This window comes from Pleurodeles waltl, chromosome 6 (genome assembly GCF_031143425.1).
Source record: "Pleurodeles waltl isolate 20211129_DDA chromosome 6, aPleWal1.hap1.20221129, whole genome shotgun sequence".
In the NCBI taxonomy this organism is placed as follows: Eukaryota; Metazoa; Chordata; class Amphibia; order Caudata; family Salamandridae; genus Pleurodeles; species Pleurodeles waltl.
The window spans coordinates 205,952,767-205,971,526 of record NC_090445.1 but is presented as its reverse complement, the minus strand read 5'-3'; the positions used below and the strand labels follow the sequence as shown (position 1 = coordinate 205,971,526).

The 18,760-nt window shown below is 43.8% G+C and overlaps 1 protein-coding gene across 8 annotated transcripts in view; it reads left to right on the top strand.

Annotated features, from left to right (window-relative positions):
• MPP2 (MAGUK p55 scaffold protein 2) overlaps positions 1-18,760 on the top strand; it is a 382,718-nt gene that overhangs the window by 271,234 nt on the left and 92,724 nt on the right. For all 8 annotated transcript variants that reach the window (XM_069237839.1, XM_069237838.1, XM_069237836.1 and 5 more), the window contains 2 exons: positions 16,182-16,313; positions 17,667-17,772. In XM_069237839.1, coding sequence (XP_069093940.1) covers positions 16,182-16,313; positions 17,667-17,772 — 238 coding nt within the window. The remainder of the gene's footprint in view (positions 1-16,181; positions 16,314-17,666; positions 17,773-18,760) is intronic.

Here is an 18,760-nt window from a genome sequence, read left to right as displayed (position 1 = left end):
GGATTTTTGAAAGGCAAGCCCACGAACGAGTGACAGTGATGGGCGTGCAGTGGGCATGGTTAAAAGCCCACAGAGATTACAACATTTTAGAACACTTGCACGCTCGACCTCAAAAGGAGCATACCGCAGCAGTCACTACTGGAAGGGAAAAGGGCAGATGAGTCATGCCACTCATGGAAGCCTTTGGTGATTACATGTGCAAATACAAGACTTCATTATTCTGCGGTGCTCCCTTACTATTGCATCTCATGTTTGTACACAAGATTGCCTATTCACCGAGCTCAAGTATAATGAATTCATGCTTTCTGAAGGTCAGCTGTGACCAAGTGAAGGCTGCGCAGTGCATTAAAAAAAACGATTTTGAAAGTGGATTACGTGACGCCCTGGACATCACCCATCTCTAGTACTCCCCCAGTGGTTACTCATTGAAGAAGGAAGAGGTTTTCCATCAGCCCCTACCGGTTTCACAATAAAGGTGTGAACTCCACAGCTCGCCAAGAGCCCAGCTGTGAGGTCGCACCACAGATCTACTCATGCCAAGCACCAACTAAAGGGAAAAAATACAATAGATGGCAACAAGGGAGATTTAAAGCACACCTTCCAACACCCTAGCTCGAGAAGACATGTTCGGGACCAACTAAGTATTGTTTATTGTGTTCTTAGTGGGTTTTGGTGCCAGCGGCCTGATTCTGTTGGCTTGCTGTTCTAGGCTCGAGACATGATGACAATTTTTGATGACACAATCTACTTCTGGAAGAAAACAACGAATTTATAAAACTTGGGTATAAAGGGGTAGGGAGTGTGATAGTGAAACTAGGTGTTATGGTCTGCATGTGGGTGCTTGGCAACACACAGCCCAGTCATGAAAAGCAGCAGAACCCGGGAGAGCAGCATGCCACATGTAACGGTGCCATATAACTCTATGTCAAGTAAGAGGCAATGCTCCCGCCGACTGCTTTAGTGGTTGTTGAACAAAAACAGAAGTGGAGCACTGTGTCCTTGGTGACATGGATTTATCAAATATCCCTAGTTATATGCAAAAAGAAGATGACAATCTCAATACTGGAGGGTAAATATTAACACTGGAGACGAATTATGATATTAAATCACAATAATACATTCTTCTTGCTGTTTTCCTCACATGTGAAGCATGGACTATGCAGCAATATCAATAGTATGGTGTCAAACAGGTAAACTGGTGGCACCTTGTAGTACTACAAGGTAATGTTTCACCATGTACTTTTAGTATGTAGTTTCTTTGTTTACTCTAATCTGTCGGACATGCCTCCTTCGTATCCATGCCAGAAGTGGGCAGTTACTGTCAGGCTCTGACCAGAAATATTAGTACTTTTGCATAAAACAACTAACAGAGGGCCACCTGTACCAGGGGATGGCCAGTGGTACACATTAGCAGATACTTTATTCAATACAGCTACATGAAGCTCAAGAGACAGAGGCATCAAGACAAGCTTTCATAGTGCCTCCTCACAACAGTGCAGCCTAAATGTCGAACACCCACGCTACCAGGTGGATGATCATGGGTTCTGTCGCTGTCAGGCATGCTTTTGGCAGTCTTGTGATCATCAGGGACTGCAAACTATTTAACATAGGTAGAATAATGTATCTGAAGGGGAAACATCCTGAACAACTAGGTCTAAACCACTACTTGCCTGAACCACTACTGCTAAACAACTAAAACGTCTCTACAACTAAGTACTGAACAACTACTGTCTAAATAACAATTGCTTGAACAACTAATTTTAAGAGAAGGTTTTCTTGTTGGTTTTTATGGCTTATTAGTTGTTTAGAATATATATATATGTTCGATGGCATGTGTAGCTGCAGATACACATGCTTTGCACATCCCGCCATCTAGTGTTGGGCTCGGAGTGTTACAAGTTGTTTTTCTTTGAAGAAGTCTTTTCGAGTCACGAGATCGAGGGACTCCTCCCATTTCGGTTCCATTGCGCATGGGCGTCGACTCCATCTTAGATTGTTTTATTTCCGCCATCGGGTTCGGACGTGTTCCTTTTCGCTCCGCGCTTCGGTTCGGAAAGTTAGTGAAAAACTCGGAAAATTCAACGGTATTGTTTGCGTTCGGTATTGGGTTAGATGCAACATATCGACACCGAATTCGGAAGAGCTCCGGTGGCCCTTCGGGGATTTCGATTCCCCGCCGGGGCCTGGTCGGCCCGACCGCGTGCGTCTTCAAGGCTAATGGAACGGACCCCATTCCGCTTCTGCCCCGAATGCCACAACAAGTATCCCTACACAGATCAGCATCTGGTCTGTAATTTGTGTCTGTCGCCAGAACACAAAGAGGATACCTGTGAGGCCTGTCGAGCATTTCGGTCCAGAAAAACTTTAAGGGACCGAAGAGCAAGAAGATTACAGATGGCGTTGGTGCCGACAGGACAAAAACACATGGAGGAAGAAGAGGAAGCCTTCTCCATCGAGGATTCGGACTCGGAAGGGGTCGATCCTGAACAGACGCCGAAAACCGTGAGTAAGACGTCGATACACAAGACTCACGTAAAAACCAGTAAAGCCCAGGGGACGCCACCGCCAACAGGCCATGGCTTAACCCGAAAAATAGGTGACCGGGCATCGGCACCGAAAAACGGCATGCATGTGTCGAAGTCATCCTACTCCGGTCGAGATACCGGCACAGAGCACACTCGACCCTGAGAAACCGGGTCAGAGCAGACTCGACCCGAGACGCCGGGTCAGAGCAATCTCGGCACTGAGAGAGCAGCACCGAACCAAGTCGGCACCAAGAAATCTGTACGCCGAAGAGCAAAAAGGTGTCGTCGGAACCGAAAAAGGCAGCCAAAAAGGTTTCGATACCGAAACATCCGGCCTCGGAACCGAAATCAAGTTCCTACACAGAGGAACAGGGTCTGTCCTCACAAATGAAAACACATAGATTTGGACAGGAACTGGAGACAATGGAGCCAGACTACACCCAAAGAAGGCTCCACATCCAAAAGGAAACGGGGAAGATCAGCACTCTCCCTCCGATTCGAATGAAACGCAAACTTGCCTTCCAAGAGAAAGACAAGCAGCCACAGGCAAAGGTGGCTAAACAAGTAACCCCGCCACCGTCTCCACAACGCTTTCCGCAACCATCACCGGTAACCACTCCACCAATGATGCATTCCCCAATTCATACAGGAATGAGTCAGGATGATCCAGATGCGTGGGATCTTTATGATGCGCCAGTATCAGATAACAGTCCTGACTGTTATCCAGCTAGACCGTCACCACCAGAAGATAGTACAGCCTACGCACAGGTGGTGTCAAGGGCAGCGGCGTTTCATAATGTCAGCCTGCATGCAGAGCCAATTGAAGACATCTTTCTATTTAATACACTGTCGTCCACACACAGCCAGTACCAGAGTCTCCCCATGCTACCTGGAATGCTAAAACACTCCAAACAAGTGTTTGAGGAGCCTGTAAAAGGAAGGGCCATTACTCCAAGAGTGGAGAAAAATATAAACCGCCACCAACAGACCCCGTGTACATCACACAACAGTTAACACCGGACTCAGTGGTTTTAGGGGCAGCTCGCAAGAGGGCGAACTCACACACCTCAGGAGATGCCCCACCTCCAGATAAAGAGAGTCGTAAGTTCGACGCGGCAGGGAAAAGGGTGGCGGCACAGGCAGCAAACCAGTGGCGTATTGAAAACTCACAGGCTTTGTTGGCCAGATACGATAGGGCTCATTGGGATGAAATGCAACACTTTATAGAACATTTGCCCAAGGAGTTCCAAAAGAGAGCACAGAAAGTGGTGGAAGAAGGACAGAGTATCTCAAACAATCAGATACGGTCAGCAATGGATGCAGCAGACACAGCTGCTAGAACTGTAAACACAGCAGTGACAATAAGGAGACATGCATGGCTGCGTACATCAGGGTTCAAGCCGGAAATACAACAAGCCGTGCTGAATTTGCCATTTAATCGACAGCAGTTGTTTGGGCCGGAGGTGGACACTGCCATCGAAAAGCTTAAAAAGGACATTGATATGGCCAAACCCATGGGCGCACTCTACTCCCCACAGAGTAGAGGCACTTTTCGTAAAACACAGTTTCGAGGGGGGTTTCGAGGACAGAGCACGGAACCCACAACCTTACAAACAAGGCCCACTTATCAGAGCCAATATCAGCGGGGACGTTTTCGGGGACAATATAGAGGGGGACAGTTCCAAAAAAGTAGAGGGAAGTTCCAAAGTCCTAAAACTCCACAAAACAAGCAGTGACTTACACGTCACAAATCCCCAACACAAAACACCTGTGGGGGAAGGCTAACCAAGTTCTACAAACAATGGGAGGAAATAACAACAGATACTTGGGTCCTAGCAATTATCCAGCATGGTTATTGCATAGAATTTCTCAATTTCCCTCCAAATGTCCCACCGAAAACACACAATATGTCAAAAAAACACATGGATCTTCTACAACTGAAGGTCCAAGCGTTGTTACAAAAAGAAGCAATAGAATTAGTACCAATTCATCAGAAAGGAACAGGAGTTTACTCTCTGTACTTTCTCATACCCAAAAAGGACAAAACTCTAAGACCTATATTAGATCTCAGAACGTTAAATACCTACATCAAATCAGATCACTTTCACATGGTGACATTACAGGACGTAATCCCATTGCTCAAACAACAAGACTACATGACAACACTAGACCTAAAGGATGCACACTTCCATATACCGATACATCCTTCACACAGAAAATACCTAAGGTTTGTATTCCAAGGGGTACATTACCAATTCAAAGTGTTGCCATTTGGGCTAACAACTGCGCCAAGAGTTTTTACAAAATGCCTGGCAGTAGTAGCTGCGCATATCAGAAGACAGCAAATACACGTGTTCCCGTACCTAGACGATTGGTTAATCAAAACCAACACGCAAGAACGGTGTTCACAACACACAAAGTATGTCATCGAAACCCTCCACAAACTAGGTTTCTCACTCAACTACACAAAATCACACCTTCAGCCGTGTCAAACACAGCAATACTTAGGGGCGACAATCAACACAACAAAAGGGGTTGCCACTCCAAGTCCACAGAGGGTACAAGCATTTCACAATGTAATACAGGCCATGTATCCAAAACAAAAAATACAGGTCAAAATGGTGATGAAACTACTAGGCATGATGTCCTCATGCATAGCCATTGTCCCAAACGCCAGATTGCACATGCGGCCCTTACAACAGTGCCTAGCATCACAGTGGTCACAGGCACAGGGTCAACTTCTAGATCTAGTGTTGATAGACCGCCAAACATACACCTCGCTTCTATGGTGGAACAATATAAATTTAAACCAAAGGCGGCCTTTCCAAGACCCAGTGCCTCAATACGTAATAACTACAGATGCCTCCATGATAGGGTGGGGAGCACACCTCAATCAACACAGCATCCAGGGACAATGGGACACTCAGCAAAAACAGTTTCACATAAATCACTTAGAACTACTGGCAGTATTTCTAGCGTTGAAAGCAATTCAACCCATAATAAGTCACAAACACATCCTTGTCAAAACAGACAACATGACAACGATGTATTATCTGAACAAACAGGGAGGACCACACTCAATACAGTTGTGTCTCCTGGGACAGAGAATATGGCATTGGGCGATTCACAACCACATTCGCCTAATAGCACAGTTTATTCCAGGGATTCAGAATCAGTTAGCAGACAATCTTTTTCGGGATCACCAACAGATCCACAAATGGGAGATTCACCCCCAAATACTAAACACTTACTTCCAAAGATGGGGAACACCCCAAATAGACCTATTTGCAACAAAACAAAACGCAAAATGCCAAAACTTCGCATCCAGATACCCACAGGATCAGTCTCAGGGCAATGCGTTATGGATGAGTTGGTCAGGGATATTTGCATACGCTTTTCCCCCTCTCCCACTCTTTCCATATCTGGTAAACAAATTGAGTCAAAACAAACTCAAACTCATACTAATAGCACCAACTTGGGCAAGACAACCTTGGTACACAACACTACTAGACCTCTCAGTAGTGCCTCATGTCAAACTACCAAACAAACCAGATCTGTTAACTCAACACAAACAACAGATCAGACACCCAAATCCAGCATCGCTGAATCTAGCAATTTGGCTCCTGAAATCTTAGAATTCGGACACTTAAACCTTACACAGGAATGTATGTAGGTCATAAAACAAGCTAGGAAACCAACCACTAGACATTGCTATGCAAATAAGTGGAAAAGATTTGTTTATTATTGCCATAATAATCAAATCCAGCCATTACACGCATCTGCTAAAGACATTGTAAGCTACTTACTACATTTGCAAAAGTCAAAGCTAGCTTTTTCATCCATTAAAATACATCTTACCGCAATTTCAGCTTATCTGCAATTTACGCACTCAGCTTCATTATTTAGGATACCAGTCATAAAAGCGTTTATGGAAGGCCTGAAGAGAATTATACCACCAAGAACACCACCAGTTCCTTCGTGGAACCTCAACATTGTCTTAACTCGACTCATGGTCCACCTTTCGAACCTATGCACTCATGTGAAATGCAATACTTAACATGGAAAGTTGCATTTCTAATTGCTATCACATCTCTAAGAAGAGTAAGTGAGATACAATCATTTACCATACAAGAACCATTTATTCAGATACACAAGCATAAAGTAGTCTTACGAACAAATCCTAAATTCTTACCAAAAGTCATATCACCGTTCCACTTGAATCAAACAGTAGAACTACCAGTGTTCTTCCCACAGCCAGATTCGGTAGGTGAAAGAGCACTACATACATTAGACATCAAAAGAGCGTCAATGTACTACATTGACAGAACAAAACAAATTCGGAAAACAAAACAATTATTTATTGCTTTCCAAAAACCTCATACAGGAAATCCAATTTCAAAACAAGGCATTGCTAAATGGATAGTTAAGTGCATTCAAACTTGTTATCTCAAAGCAAAAAGAGATTTGCCTATTACACCAAAGGCACACTCGACTAGAAAAAAAGGTGCTACCATGGCCTTTCTAGGAAATATTCAAATGACTGAAATACGTAAGGCAGCCACATGGTCTACGCCTCATACGTTTACCAAACACTACTGCGTGGATCTGTTAACGGCACAACAAGCCACAGTAGGCCAAGCAGTACTACGAACATTGTTTCAAACAACTTCAACTCCTACAGGCCTAACCACCGCTTTTGGGGAGATAACTGCTTACTAGTCTATGCAAAGCATGTGTATCTGCAGCTACACATGCCATCGAACGGAAAATGTCACTTACCCAGTGTACATCTGTTCGTGGCATTAGTCGCTGCAGATTCACATGCGCCCACCCGCCTCCCCGGGAGCCTGTAGCCGTTTAGAAGTTGATCTTGAACATTTGTAAATTTGTAAATACATCACTTTAAACTACATTATGTACATACATATTCACTCCATTGCATGGGCACTATTACTATAATACACAACTCCTACCTCACCCTCTGCGGGGAAAACAATCTAAGATGGAGTCGACGCCCATGCGCAATGGAGCCGAAATGGGAGGAGTCCCTCGATCTCGTGACTTGAAAAGACTTCTTCGAAGAAAAACAACTTGTAACACTCCGAGCCCAACACTAGATGGCGGGATGTGCAAAGCATGTGAATCTGCAGCGACTAATGCCACGAACAGATGTACATTGGGTATTGGGTAAGTGACATTTTCCATATTTATATATATATATATATATATATATATATATATATATATATATATATATATATTAGTTGTTCAGGCAATTGTTATTCAGGCACAACTGTTGTTTAGACAGTAGTTATTCAGTAGTTAGTTGTAGAGACTTTTTAGTTGTTTAGCAGTAGTGGTTTAGGCTATAGTTGTTTAGGACCTAGTTGTTCTGTCACATATTCTATATGAAGTGCACAACAAACCAAAGTATCGCTGGAACCTACTTAATATTCGAGTCTAGCTCTCTACATTACAATTTTCTAATAAATGTTATATCCCAAAATTATGGACCCTGAGAAAGGTCGAGTAGCCCTGCTCAGATTTCGAATGCACTCAGTGTGCAGCATAAGGACCTCACACCACTGGGGTATCTCCCTCTGACACGACAGCGCAGACACTTTTCAGAGCACTACTGCCAAGACAAATATTCTCCACTTCTTTTCGTCACTATGTTTCAACTTTTGTGGACCCCATTCCGAAATGGTGGCAAACTGGAGAAATAAGTGCAAGCTGGAAGATGTCACCTATTAAGTGAGCAAATTGACACTGCACGCCACAGGAATCCATTTAAACGGGATACAGTTGGCAATACGATATTTACTCAGGTATTGTCCACTCCCATACGTTTCCTTCTCTAAGTCATAGTGCAGTTTTTTTATGAGTTGCTTCGAAAACCCAGGATAATGAGAGCTTCTAGTTGCAAGCATACCTGCAATTACTGGATCTTGCCTTTACTTCTATGTAAACTCTGCTACTGATGCCTCAACGTATAATTTTAAAAGCCCCTTCTTTCCTCTGCAAGTGGGGGCCTGTGTGTCCTCACATAGTAGGAAATACAGCTGAGTGAAAAGACTCCCCTTGCCCGATCGCATGTCTTTTGCCTCATTTAGATACAAGCATTCGCTATGCAATGGGTCTTGCTTTTCCTCGTGTTAGAGCTATTAGCATTGTAAATTCCTAACTGGATTCTTCTTGCCACATAAATTGAAAATGAAAAGTAAAACAGCTGACATAAGCAAGTCAATCCAAAGTGCTACGCCCGCCATGAGCTTGAGTGCGAAGGAGCAACACAAAAGGAAAAAGATGTTCACTTGCAGTCAAACATATCGGCAAAAGCTAAATTATCCATGTAACAGGGTCAGTGTCCAAGATGATAACCAAACCGCCCCAACGAGGAACAGACCTAAAGCATTTAACAATGTCATCAAAGGATTTTTGAAAGGCAAGGCCACGAACAAATGAAAGTGATGGGCGTGAGGTGGGCGTGGTTAAAAGCCCAAATAGATACCAATACGTTGGAAAAGCAACACGTTGCTATTCTCGACCTTAAAAGGGTGAATTGAGAATCGATAGTGAAGGTTTAAGGAGGACATTGAATGAGAAAAGGATGGTAAATGGAAGAAGTTGAACAGTGAATGGCCGATTGGAGGGTGTGGGTTTAAATGGTGGTTAGAGTAAAGGTTGAAGAAAGGGAGAAAGGGAAAAGATTTGGGGTGAGGGAAGGGCTGGCGGGGCGGCATTAAAAGGGTGAATGGAGAAGGGTAAATGGATGGTGCGTAAATGTGTGAAGAGTTAGTGAAATGGGAATAGTAACGTACGGGTCACTAGAGGGTGCAGGGTGAATTGAGAGATGAGAAAAAGGTAGACAGAGGAAAAATGTCAGAATCTATGAATAGAAAGGGTAGACGGAAGAGAGTAGTCAGGGAATGATGGTGGTTAAACTGACAGTGAATGGAGGGTGAAAGGTAATTAGTGAATGGAGAAGAGTAAATGGAGGTTGAACAGAAGAATATAAAGAGTTATTGCGGGTACAAACTATATGAAGGAGGTGAACTGTGAATAGATTGTTTATAGAAGGCCATTAGTGGAGAATGAGTGCGCCATCACCCCAAAGTAGATTTTTTACATAGACTGTTATACCAATTACAAAAGTGTATTGATGGAAGTAACTGCTTACTTCAGTCAGGTTTCAGAACTGAACACGGTGTAGCAAGTGCTCTTCCTATCCTGTGGCATGACGCCCTCTAGCTTCCTGAAGACATCACAGGGTCCTTATGGTCATGTAGGACCTGTCTGCAGCTTTCAATGCTGTACCACCCTCTCTGGCTGGAGAGACAGTCTACAGTGCAGATCATAGCACACTTAGATGGTTTGACCCTTATCCATAAAATCGTATTCAGAGAATTGCATTAAGCCCATTTTGCTCCCAGGAAATGCATACTGAATGTAGGGTGCCTCACGGCTCTCTGTTCTCATCATCCCTTCATCGCTTCCCTCGGCATCTTCAGGGAGTCACTGGTGGATGTTCAATTTTACCAGCTGACTTGTTAGTGTATAAAAGAGTCACATTATTGCACCTATTTTCACATCTTCCAGAAGCCCTTCTTTGAAGTTGGTGCTTGGGTATGCTGCATTTTGTCCAGATAATTTAATATTTCTACCCATTACAAAGGAGCTGCTATTATTAACTTTGCAACTAAGGCCTTTTCTCACTTTTCTATCTTCAGTATAGAAACCTGAGGCACAGATGTGGCCGTAAAGTCCTGGAAGAATTTTTGCAGTGGGTTTATTTGGTGAATTCACACTGGTTACCGATCGGAGACACTGACAATTAAAACGGAGACAGAATTTAAATGTGTCAACAGTGTATCGTCTAATTACCTGGAGAACATATACAAGTGACCCCTGTTATAGAACTCTTTGCCTTACGGGAGAAAGTACATCTTTAACTTTAGTCAAAAAGTCCCTTACAGTATAACTGTCCTAGATGACCAACGCCAATATGCCGTCAGATAGCGTATATGATATAAATGCCTCAATGAGGAAATATGGAATGTTTTTTTACGTCTGGCATGGAGACAACTTTAGTGGTTTCATCAGTCTCATATTACCCCCCAACCCCCTCCCCACCCAAAAAATATATACATACATATATAAATGCATACAAGGGATTTGTCAGCTTTCTTCATCCATTGGCTTTTTCAAGTGTCATTCACTTTGTGCCTCCTCCCTGCACTGCAGTGGCCAACAGGCCAACCCAATTAATCTGTTCGCCGTCTTGCACTGTGAGAGTCAGCATTTTTTTCATAATAACATGTGCACAACCATCTGTAAAGGAGTGCACTTAAGCACCTGGGCTGGTGAGCCTGTACTTATGAAGAACTCCTTTATTTCAATACTTTTTATAATTTTGGAGTTTTTTTGCATATTACATATTTACCAAAAAGAGACCAATCGGCTTTGCCTGTGCTTGTTTAATCTAGAAAAAAAGGCCAGAATGATCACTTCTGCTAGGTCTTCAAGGGGAACATACTAGATATGGCGGTGCCTGGACTGGTGAAGTCAACAGCCCAGACCATGGCTGAGGACATCAGAGTGTGTGTGTATGTGGTACGTCTACAGCACAAACTGAGCCAAAAAGCAACAGAGCGCTTACAGGGTCAACGACAAGAATAAAGTAAATTAGTGATAGAAGCGGTAGCTGGTTTGGGGGTGATTAATGCTTGGTGATGTAGTGTTCTTTAAAGAGGTGTGTCTTCAACTGTTTTCTAAATTGAAGTGGCAGTGGTGCGGTCCTGATGACCCAGACCTGTAGAGTGGTATTCCTGCGTTAGCCGAAGGGCGTTGTGTATTGGTAGAAAACTCTACTGTGAAGGTCGGTGCGAGAAAATAGCAATAGAACAATCCCAAGAAATGTCTCTACACATCTGTGAATTCTTGTGTCTTAATCTAGTAACAGCAGTGGACATGCTGTTTATAATTAGTAATCCATGACCATAAGTGCTGGAAATAGCGGTGCTGGAGGTGCTGCAGCACCCCAAACTAACCAGCTCGAGTTCCGAAGATAAATGAGCAATGAAGATTAATATTTTTTTTTTTTTTATAGTGTCACATTTGATGTGCGGACAAAGATGATCAAATGTCAGGCTGTGTCCATGGAGACTAGTGTTGACTTTTCTTTCTCTGATTGCAAAGTGAGAGCATTCTGTAAAGTGGATAGTGCAGCAGTGTTACTGGTGTTAGAGGAAAGGCTGAAGGATGTTGCTTTTTCTAACAAAATGTAAATACCTATAGATGAGCTATACAAATATTTCAAAATATGTCGGCACTTAGGAAAGAACAAACTAAGCACTTTGTTGGTAATTCTGAAGTGTAATGGAAACAAAGATTTTAATAGAATCAAAACAAATAGTGATGCCCACATGACAAATATTTTCTGAAACCCGGTTTCCAGACATGAACTTTTGTACGCTATATAGTTTTATAAGTAACACTATGTCTATGCAAATTTAGTGGCCATTTAAATGGAAAATGTGCTATTTATAAATGTCAATGAGTTGCCATTCCATGCTTCAGTGATATACTTGTGACAATGTGCTCCAAAATTCACCACCAGCTACATACTGCACCTTTACCGCTCTCTTGCTGAGTGAACATGGCTCATTTGCTGCACTTGTTCTTTGTGTGAACCTTGAACTTTTCTTAGTCTCTATGGGTTCATTGATATAAAATTGATGGCAACACCCCCACTCTGAAAATTGTTTCAGCGCCACTGCTTATGGCTCTTCAAGTTTTTCTTTCTGCTTGTTCAAACTTTGGGGAGGAAGTCTAGGGGCGTCGTTGAAGAACCATAGAGAATTTCTCCGCTGCATACATTTCAGTCGCCTTCCAGAGTGCTGAAGCACATTCTCAGAGTTCAGTGTTGCTGTCAAAATTCAAATGAAGCATTGCTGTTTGTGAGACAGTGAGGAGATGACGGCCAATAAAGAAATTGCAGAACCAAAGATTTAGGAGTATTTAACACTGAAGATATGGTGTTCTGAGCCTTATGTACTTCATGTACTTCAAAGCTTAAAGCACAGAGTTTTCCGATCTGTACTAGGCTGAAGATTTACTTGGAAATAAAGATTTATATTCGTGGCATATGTGTCTGTAAGATACACATGCACCACTCCATGTTGGTCACCAACCTCCAATCGTTTGAGTCAAAAATGACCAGCCACTGAGTTATTTAAAGTGCCAGTTAAAGCAAGGGTAGTTACACGTAGAGAAATGTAAGGCCTTCCCTAATGACCCTCCATACATACAAGGTCAGTTACCTCGTGACTCTCTAGTTGTGCTTACAGTTAGAAAATGGGTTAACACACAGGACACAGGTGATGCTCCCCCTCCAGAACGGGGAGCAAGAAAATTGATGCCAGGGGCAAAAGGGTAGCAGCACAGGCTGCTAAGCAGTGGTGCATTGATATATCCATCAGTCTACTATCCTGGTATGACTGAGCCCATTGGGATAAGATGGTGAACCTCATCCAACATCTCCCAGAGCAGAACCACAGGAAGGGACAGGAATTTGTAGCGAGGGAAAAATGATCTCTAATACCAACATCCTTTGTGCACTGGCTGCAGCTGACACAGCTGCTCGTAGCATAACAACAGCATCCTCTTGCATCACCATGCATGACTGCGCATGTCTGGTTTTAAATCGGAGATCCAGAAGCAACTTTTAAATGTACCCTCCTATGGACAGCATCTCTTCGGCCCTCAGGTTGACAAGACACTAGAGAATATAAAAAAAACACCGACACTGTAAAAGCGATGGGTGCCCTAAAGACACCCATTGCATGTGGCTCCTTTCAAACTCACTCAGAGACCATCAAACATTTCTCACCACCAACAAAAAATATCCACAGAACTATTGCAACTCCTTCAGGGGGAGATACAGGCCCTTTCCACAACACCGTGGAAAGGGGGTCTATTCCCTGTATTTTCTCATCCCCAAGAGGGACCACACCCTCAGACCCATTGGCCCCTCAGAAAATACATTCTGATGAAGCACTTCCACATAGTAACTCTACAATACGTCATACCACTACTCCTGCAAGGCGACTCCATGGCCGCCCTTGACCTGAAGGATGCCTGCTTCCACATACCCAGATATCGAAGATACCTGAGGTTTGTGGTGAGTGGACAACATTACCAGATCAAAGTACTTCCAGCTGGTGTTACCATAGCCCCAAGGATCTTAGCCAAATGTCTGGCCGTGATAGCAGCTCATCTCAGAAAAAGCTGCATCCTCTCGTTTCTGTATCTGAACACCTGGCTGATCAAGAGTGCAATGCACAAACTATGCTTAGTGCACACTCAGGCCACCATCCAGACCTTACACGGTCAGGGGGTCACTGTCAATCTTACCAAATCCCACCTCCATCCCCCTCAAATGCAGCCCTTCCTTGGGGCCTCCCAAGACTCATGGGTGGGGAAAGCTTTCCCCAGTCCACCACAAGTGCAAGCCTTCCAAAACGTGCTGCCTCCTTTTCAGATTGTCAGGTGACAGTCACAACTGTCATGCGATTGTTCAGCATGATGGCATCTTGCATAGCGATAGTTCCTCCCCCCAGACTGCACATGCACCCATTGCAGCAGTGCTTAGCAGCACAGTGGTCTCAAGCTGAGGGTCATCTAGAGCATCTAGTGTTGGTGTGGGGCCGCACACATCATTCTCTGATGTGGTGGAACACAAACAACCTATTGCAAGGGCAGCCTTTCCTCGACTCAGTTCCACAAGCGACCATCACCACGGACTCCTCAACCACCGGCTGGAATACACCGGCAGAACGAGCATCTCAATTACCTCACCATTCAGGAGAAGTGTATGTCTACCCAGCAATCCCTCCACATCAACCACCCAGCGCTGCTGGCCATACAGCTTGCTCTCTGGACATTTCATGCTCTCATACAGAACTAGACAGTCCTGATATCCACTGGCAGAATGATTGCCATCTTTTACTTCCAAAACCAGGGGGGCATACTTTCAACACAGCTGTCCAGTGTAATCCAGGGCATCTGGGGGTAGGCAATACCACACAATACATCTGCTCATCCAACAAATTCCTGAGTTGGGCAACAATATGGCAGACTTGCTCAGCAGGATGCATCAACAGGTCCACAAATGGGAACTCAACCGTCAGGTTCGGCTCTAGAACGTCTGGCTTTAGGGGCTCCCACAAATAGATCTGTTCACCACTGCAGAAAATACAAAATGCCCAAACTTTGCTGCCAGGCTACCATCCATGGGCAATGCACTGTGGAGGAACTGGTCAGCGATATTAGCCTATGCTTTTCCTCCTCTCCCACTCCTACCATTTGTCTGCAGGCTGAGGTAGACATACCTCACTCTCATCCTAATGGCACCAACCTGGGCCCTCCAGCCATGGTACACCAAACTGTTCGAACTCTCTCTAGCTCCTCATGAGAAGCTACCCAAAAGGTCAGACCTTCTCACACAAAATCATGGTACTCTCTGTCATCCCAGCCCTCAGCAGCTCAACCTGACGACCTGGCACTTGAGGTCCTAAAGTTTTGTTATCTTAACTTCCCAGAGGAGTGTATGTCTATTCTCAAAAAAGCATGTAGTCCCACTACCAGGGCCTGCTATGTAGCTAAATGGAAACGTTTTGTGCATTACTGCCTTCCCCAAACATATCAATGCTCTCACAGCATCAGTACAAGGCATTGTTTGTTACCTACTCCATCTGCAGAAGTCAGGCTTTGCTTACACTTCCATTTGGATATATCTTGCTGCTGTAGCTGCCTACTTGCAGAATAGGCAATATGCTTCATTGTTCAGAATACCAGTCATTGAAACCCTTAGGCAAGGCCTCAAAAGGGCTTTCCCACCTCGGGCTCCTGCTCCTGTGTTAAACCTGACTGTAGTCCTTACAAGACTCATACGCCCGCTTTTTTGAACCCCTTCAATCTGTCCATTCCAGTTTCTTCCCTGGAAGGTGAAACTGTTATTTACCCTGTAAGCATGAGGTTTTGGTATGTGGTGTTGTGGTGTGGTATGCGCCCACTGTCCTCCCCAGTCACCCGACCTTGTTGAAGATACTCTTCTTGTCGCTCACTGACCCTTTGTTGCTGTTGCACCTGTATTATAATTTTTCATTCACAAACGCATTTTGTTTTATCACTTTTATATGTTTAAAGCACATGGCGGACGTATGCCAGGGCAAAAGTTTTTTGTTTTTCTTATGCACTTATTTGCATAAAACAGGACCAATGTGCCATGATTACACCAATGTGCAGTATGATGGACAGCAGTAAAATCACATATTGCATGTAGCAAACAAATATGTTGCATTTTGACTCTTCCTGCCTTTGGCCTTACTCATGTAGTACCATTGGAATAGATCTGCCATAGTTGCGAAGTGTTAGTAAACTAAAACCGACGAGTGCTGGATGAAATACCCATTTCTGATTTGAAACAACTTGGCGTTAAAATGGAGGAGCATTCCTATTTGCAGGAGGTCTTTATCCTTACCACGGTAGGGAGGAGGGGTTGCGGGTCATCTGCCCAGGATATCTCTCAGATTGACTGTCAACATCTCCTAAACTAGGGCACATATTCACCACTTTGTCTCTGCCTTTCCATAGGTCTTTGTGAAAAGCCACTTTGACTATGACCCCGGCACTGATAACCTCATCCCTTGTAAGGAGGCAGGGTTAAAGTTCACCGCTGGAGACCTGCTGCAGATTGTGAACCAGGACGACCCCAACTGGTGGCAGGTAAGAGCAGCCTGCCCAAACCAGGCATAGCCTTTCTGCAGCCATCTTTACTAAACTCATCAGGTGCATGGTGCCCGACTTCACCCCTCTCAAATGCTTGCTATTGTGCTCCCTGCCTCCTCAGTATTAGTCCGGTACTCTTTACGATCACCATCCTCACTATTAAAATTATCTGCATCAATAATCCGCCCTCATTACCAGCTCGACCCTCCTCACCATCCCTTCCCCATCATCAATAGTTTTAGCATCTTTATAAACGCACTAATCTTCGCCATTAAGCTTATCCTCATTACCTCTCCGTTCTCGTTATCACCCCTCACTTCATTGTCATCGCCATTGGTAACAATAGCCACAGACAATAATACCCGTAATTTAGATTATGTGACATTTCAAAACATTTGTAGTGCTGCAATTAACAGCTGTTCACACTGCCCACTTAAATTCTACTGAAAGTATTAATCTTGTCTGTATGACATTAATGTTGCAACTGAGGTATGCAATGAATCCTTTATTACCCTCGTAGTTGATCACATACCCGCATTTGATTACATTTCCCTTCCTTCTTATATGCTTTTTCTTTTTTACTTTCTCTCTTATTGTTAGTGTCAGGAGCTCATTATTTCCTAAGTCCCCATTGCAGTGTTGTTCTTGTTACATCATCCACCTTGTGAATGATTTACTATATTGTCCTTTATATTTCCATTCTTGTTACTGTTGTCCTTGTCATTGACCCACATACTCCTTGCTGTCCCTATTCTCAATTGAATCTCCATTTTCATTAAAACATGTCTTAATTAAAATTCTCATCTTTGTGACAGCCCCCACCCTTAATTGCTGTTTCAGAAGCACATTGCGTCCTACTTAAGTTTCTAACCTGTGTTACTACGCCATCTGTGCGACGGGCGGTGAGCACAGAAGTATCTTCCACCACTGATTAAAGAAGAAGTGCCTCTACAGAACCAGCTGCTACCACAGACATTTTTTGTTCAACTGGGAAGACCTATGCACTCTTACCCAGTGCTCTTCCCTCAGGAATCCTCGCCTGTGCACACAGATGTCTACAAACAAGCAACCAACCTTGTTACTGTACCCAGTAGTCCCACCCCATGCAAAAGTATTTGGTTACACAGGGTGACCTTTGTTACTCTTCCAGCCCCAATCAACACATAGGTTTATATCAACAGAACAGTGTAAAGTGTGCATGAACATTGACTGCATACAGCATAAGTATTTTTTGTGACTGCCATGGACCCATCCTGCTGTCGTGCAGGAAAGAGTGGTTGTGGGTTGGTTTGTGCTATGTATGAGTTAAGCGAGATGCTCCCATTTCTCAGTGGTTGTTTATTGCTCTAGGCCTGCCATGTGGAAGGAGGAAGCGCTGGCCTGATACCTAGCCAGCTCCTTGAGGAGAAGAGGAAAGCATTTGTAAAGCGTGACCTGGACCTGACTCCCACTTCGGGTAAGCTTGACCATTCCATTCCACATCACACCATAAACCCCTCATTTAGCCAGCTCCAGATGTAGTAGACGTGCCCCAGGATTGGAACCCATGCATTCCCCACTGCCCATATTTGCAGTTAGTGCTCCGCTAATCCTATTCCCTTCTATACTGAGACTTTTGTATTATGGAGATCCATATGTTTGCTAAGTATCATTACTCAACGAACCTGTATTCACTGTTCTTTCTATATCTCTTTCCTCTTTCCTTCTGGTAAGTATCAGATGCAAACCCTTTTTACTTGGTCCAGGGAGAAAACTCACCACTTAGCCAGGCTCAAACCTTTATGTAATCTGTCATTTATGTAGCAGGATATTTTTTATAACACCAGACCCCGTGGATGATGTTGTTCTAATGAGTAAACCTTGGGGGTTCTTGCCTGATTTTGAAAGCCTTTAGATTTACTGCTGTTTCCAAGCAGTCCTTTCGCCAGAAGTGCCCGCCTTAGGGAAACGATGTATCAATTATTAGATATCATGTGTTACGCAGAGATTCTTTAATGTCTTAAACATATACAGAAATCGACCTCCTTTCTTTCTATGTGTTGCATTCGAAGAGCCCTCAGTAGATATTGCTGGCTGCATTTCTGTAGCACACCTGCCATTTGTGTGGCATTATAGTGCCAAAGAGTGCTCTTTCCATATGTATAAATCCAGTGAATGTAGAAACTACTGTGTTATGTTTGTGTTTATATATTTCTCAAATGTATTGCTTTTTATAGAGCTAGACCTATCAATGTAGGGTGTCCAGAGAGCTGTAACTCGTGCCCTTGCCATGCACTGCTAATTACTCCACATATTACATCAGTCGTGACATCTCCTTTGACATCATTGATAATGTCACTACAACATTTGCAATAAAATTATTGACGACAAAACTGTGCATGGCAGGGGCGTGAGTTATAGTTACCACAGAGTGAGATAAGTCTAACTACAACTGCTGAATTTCT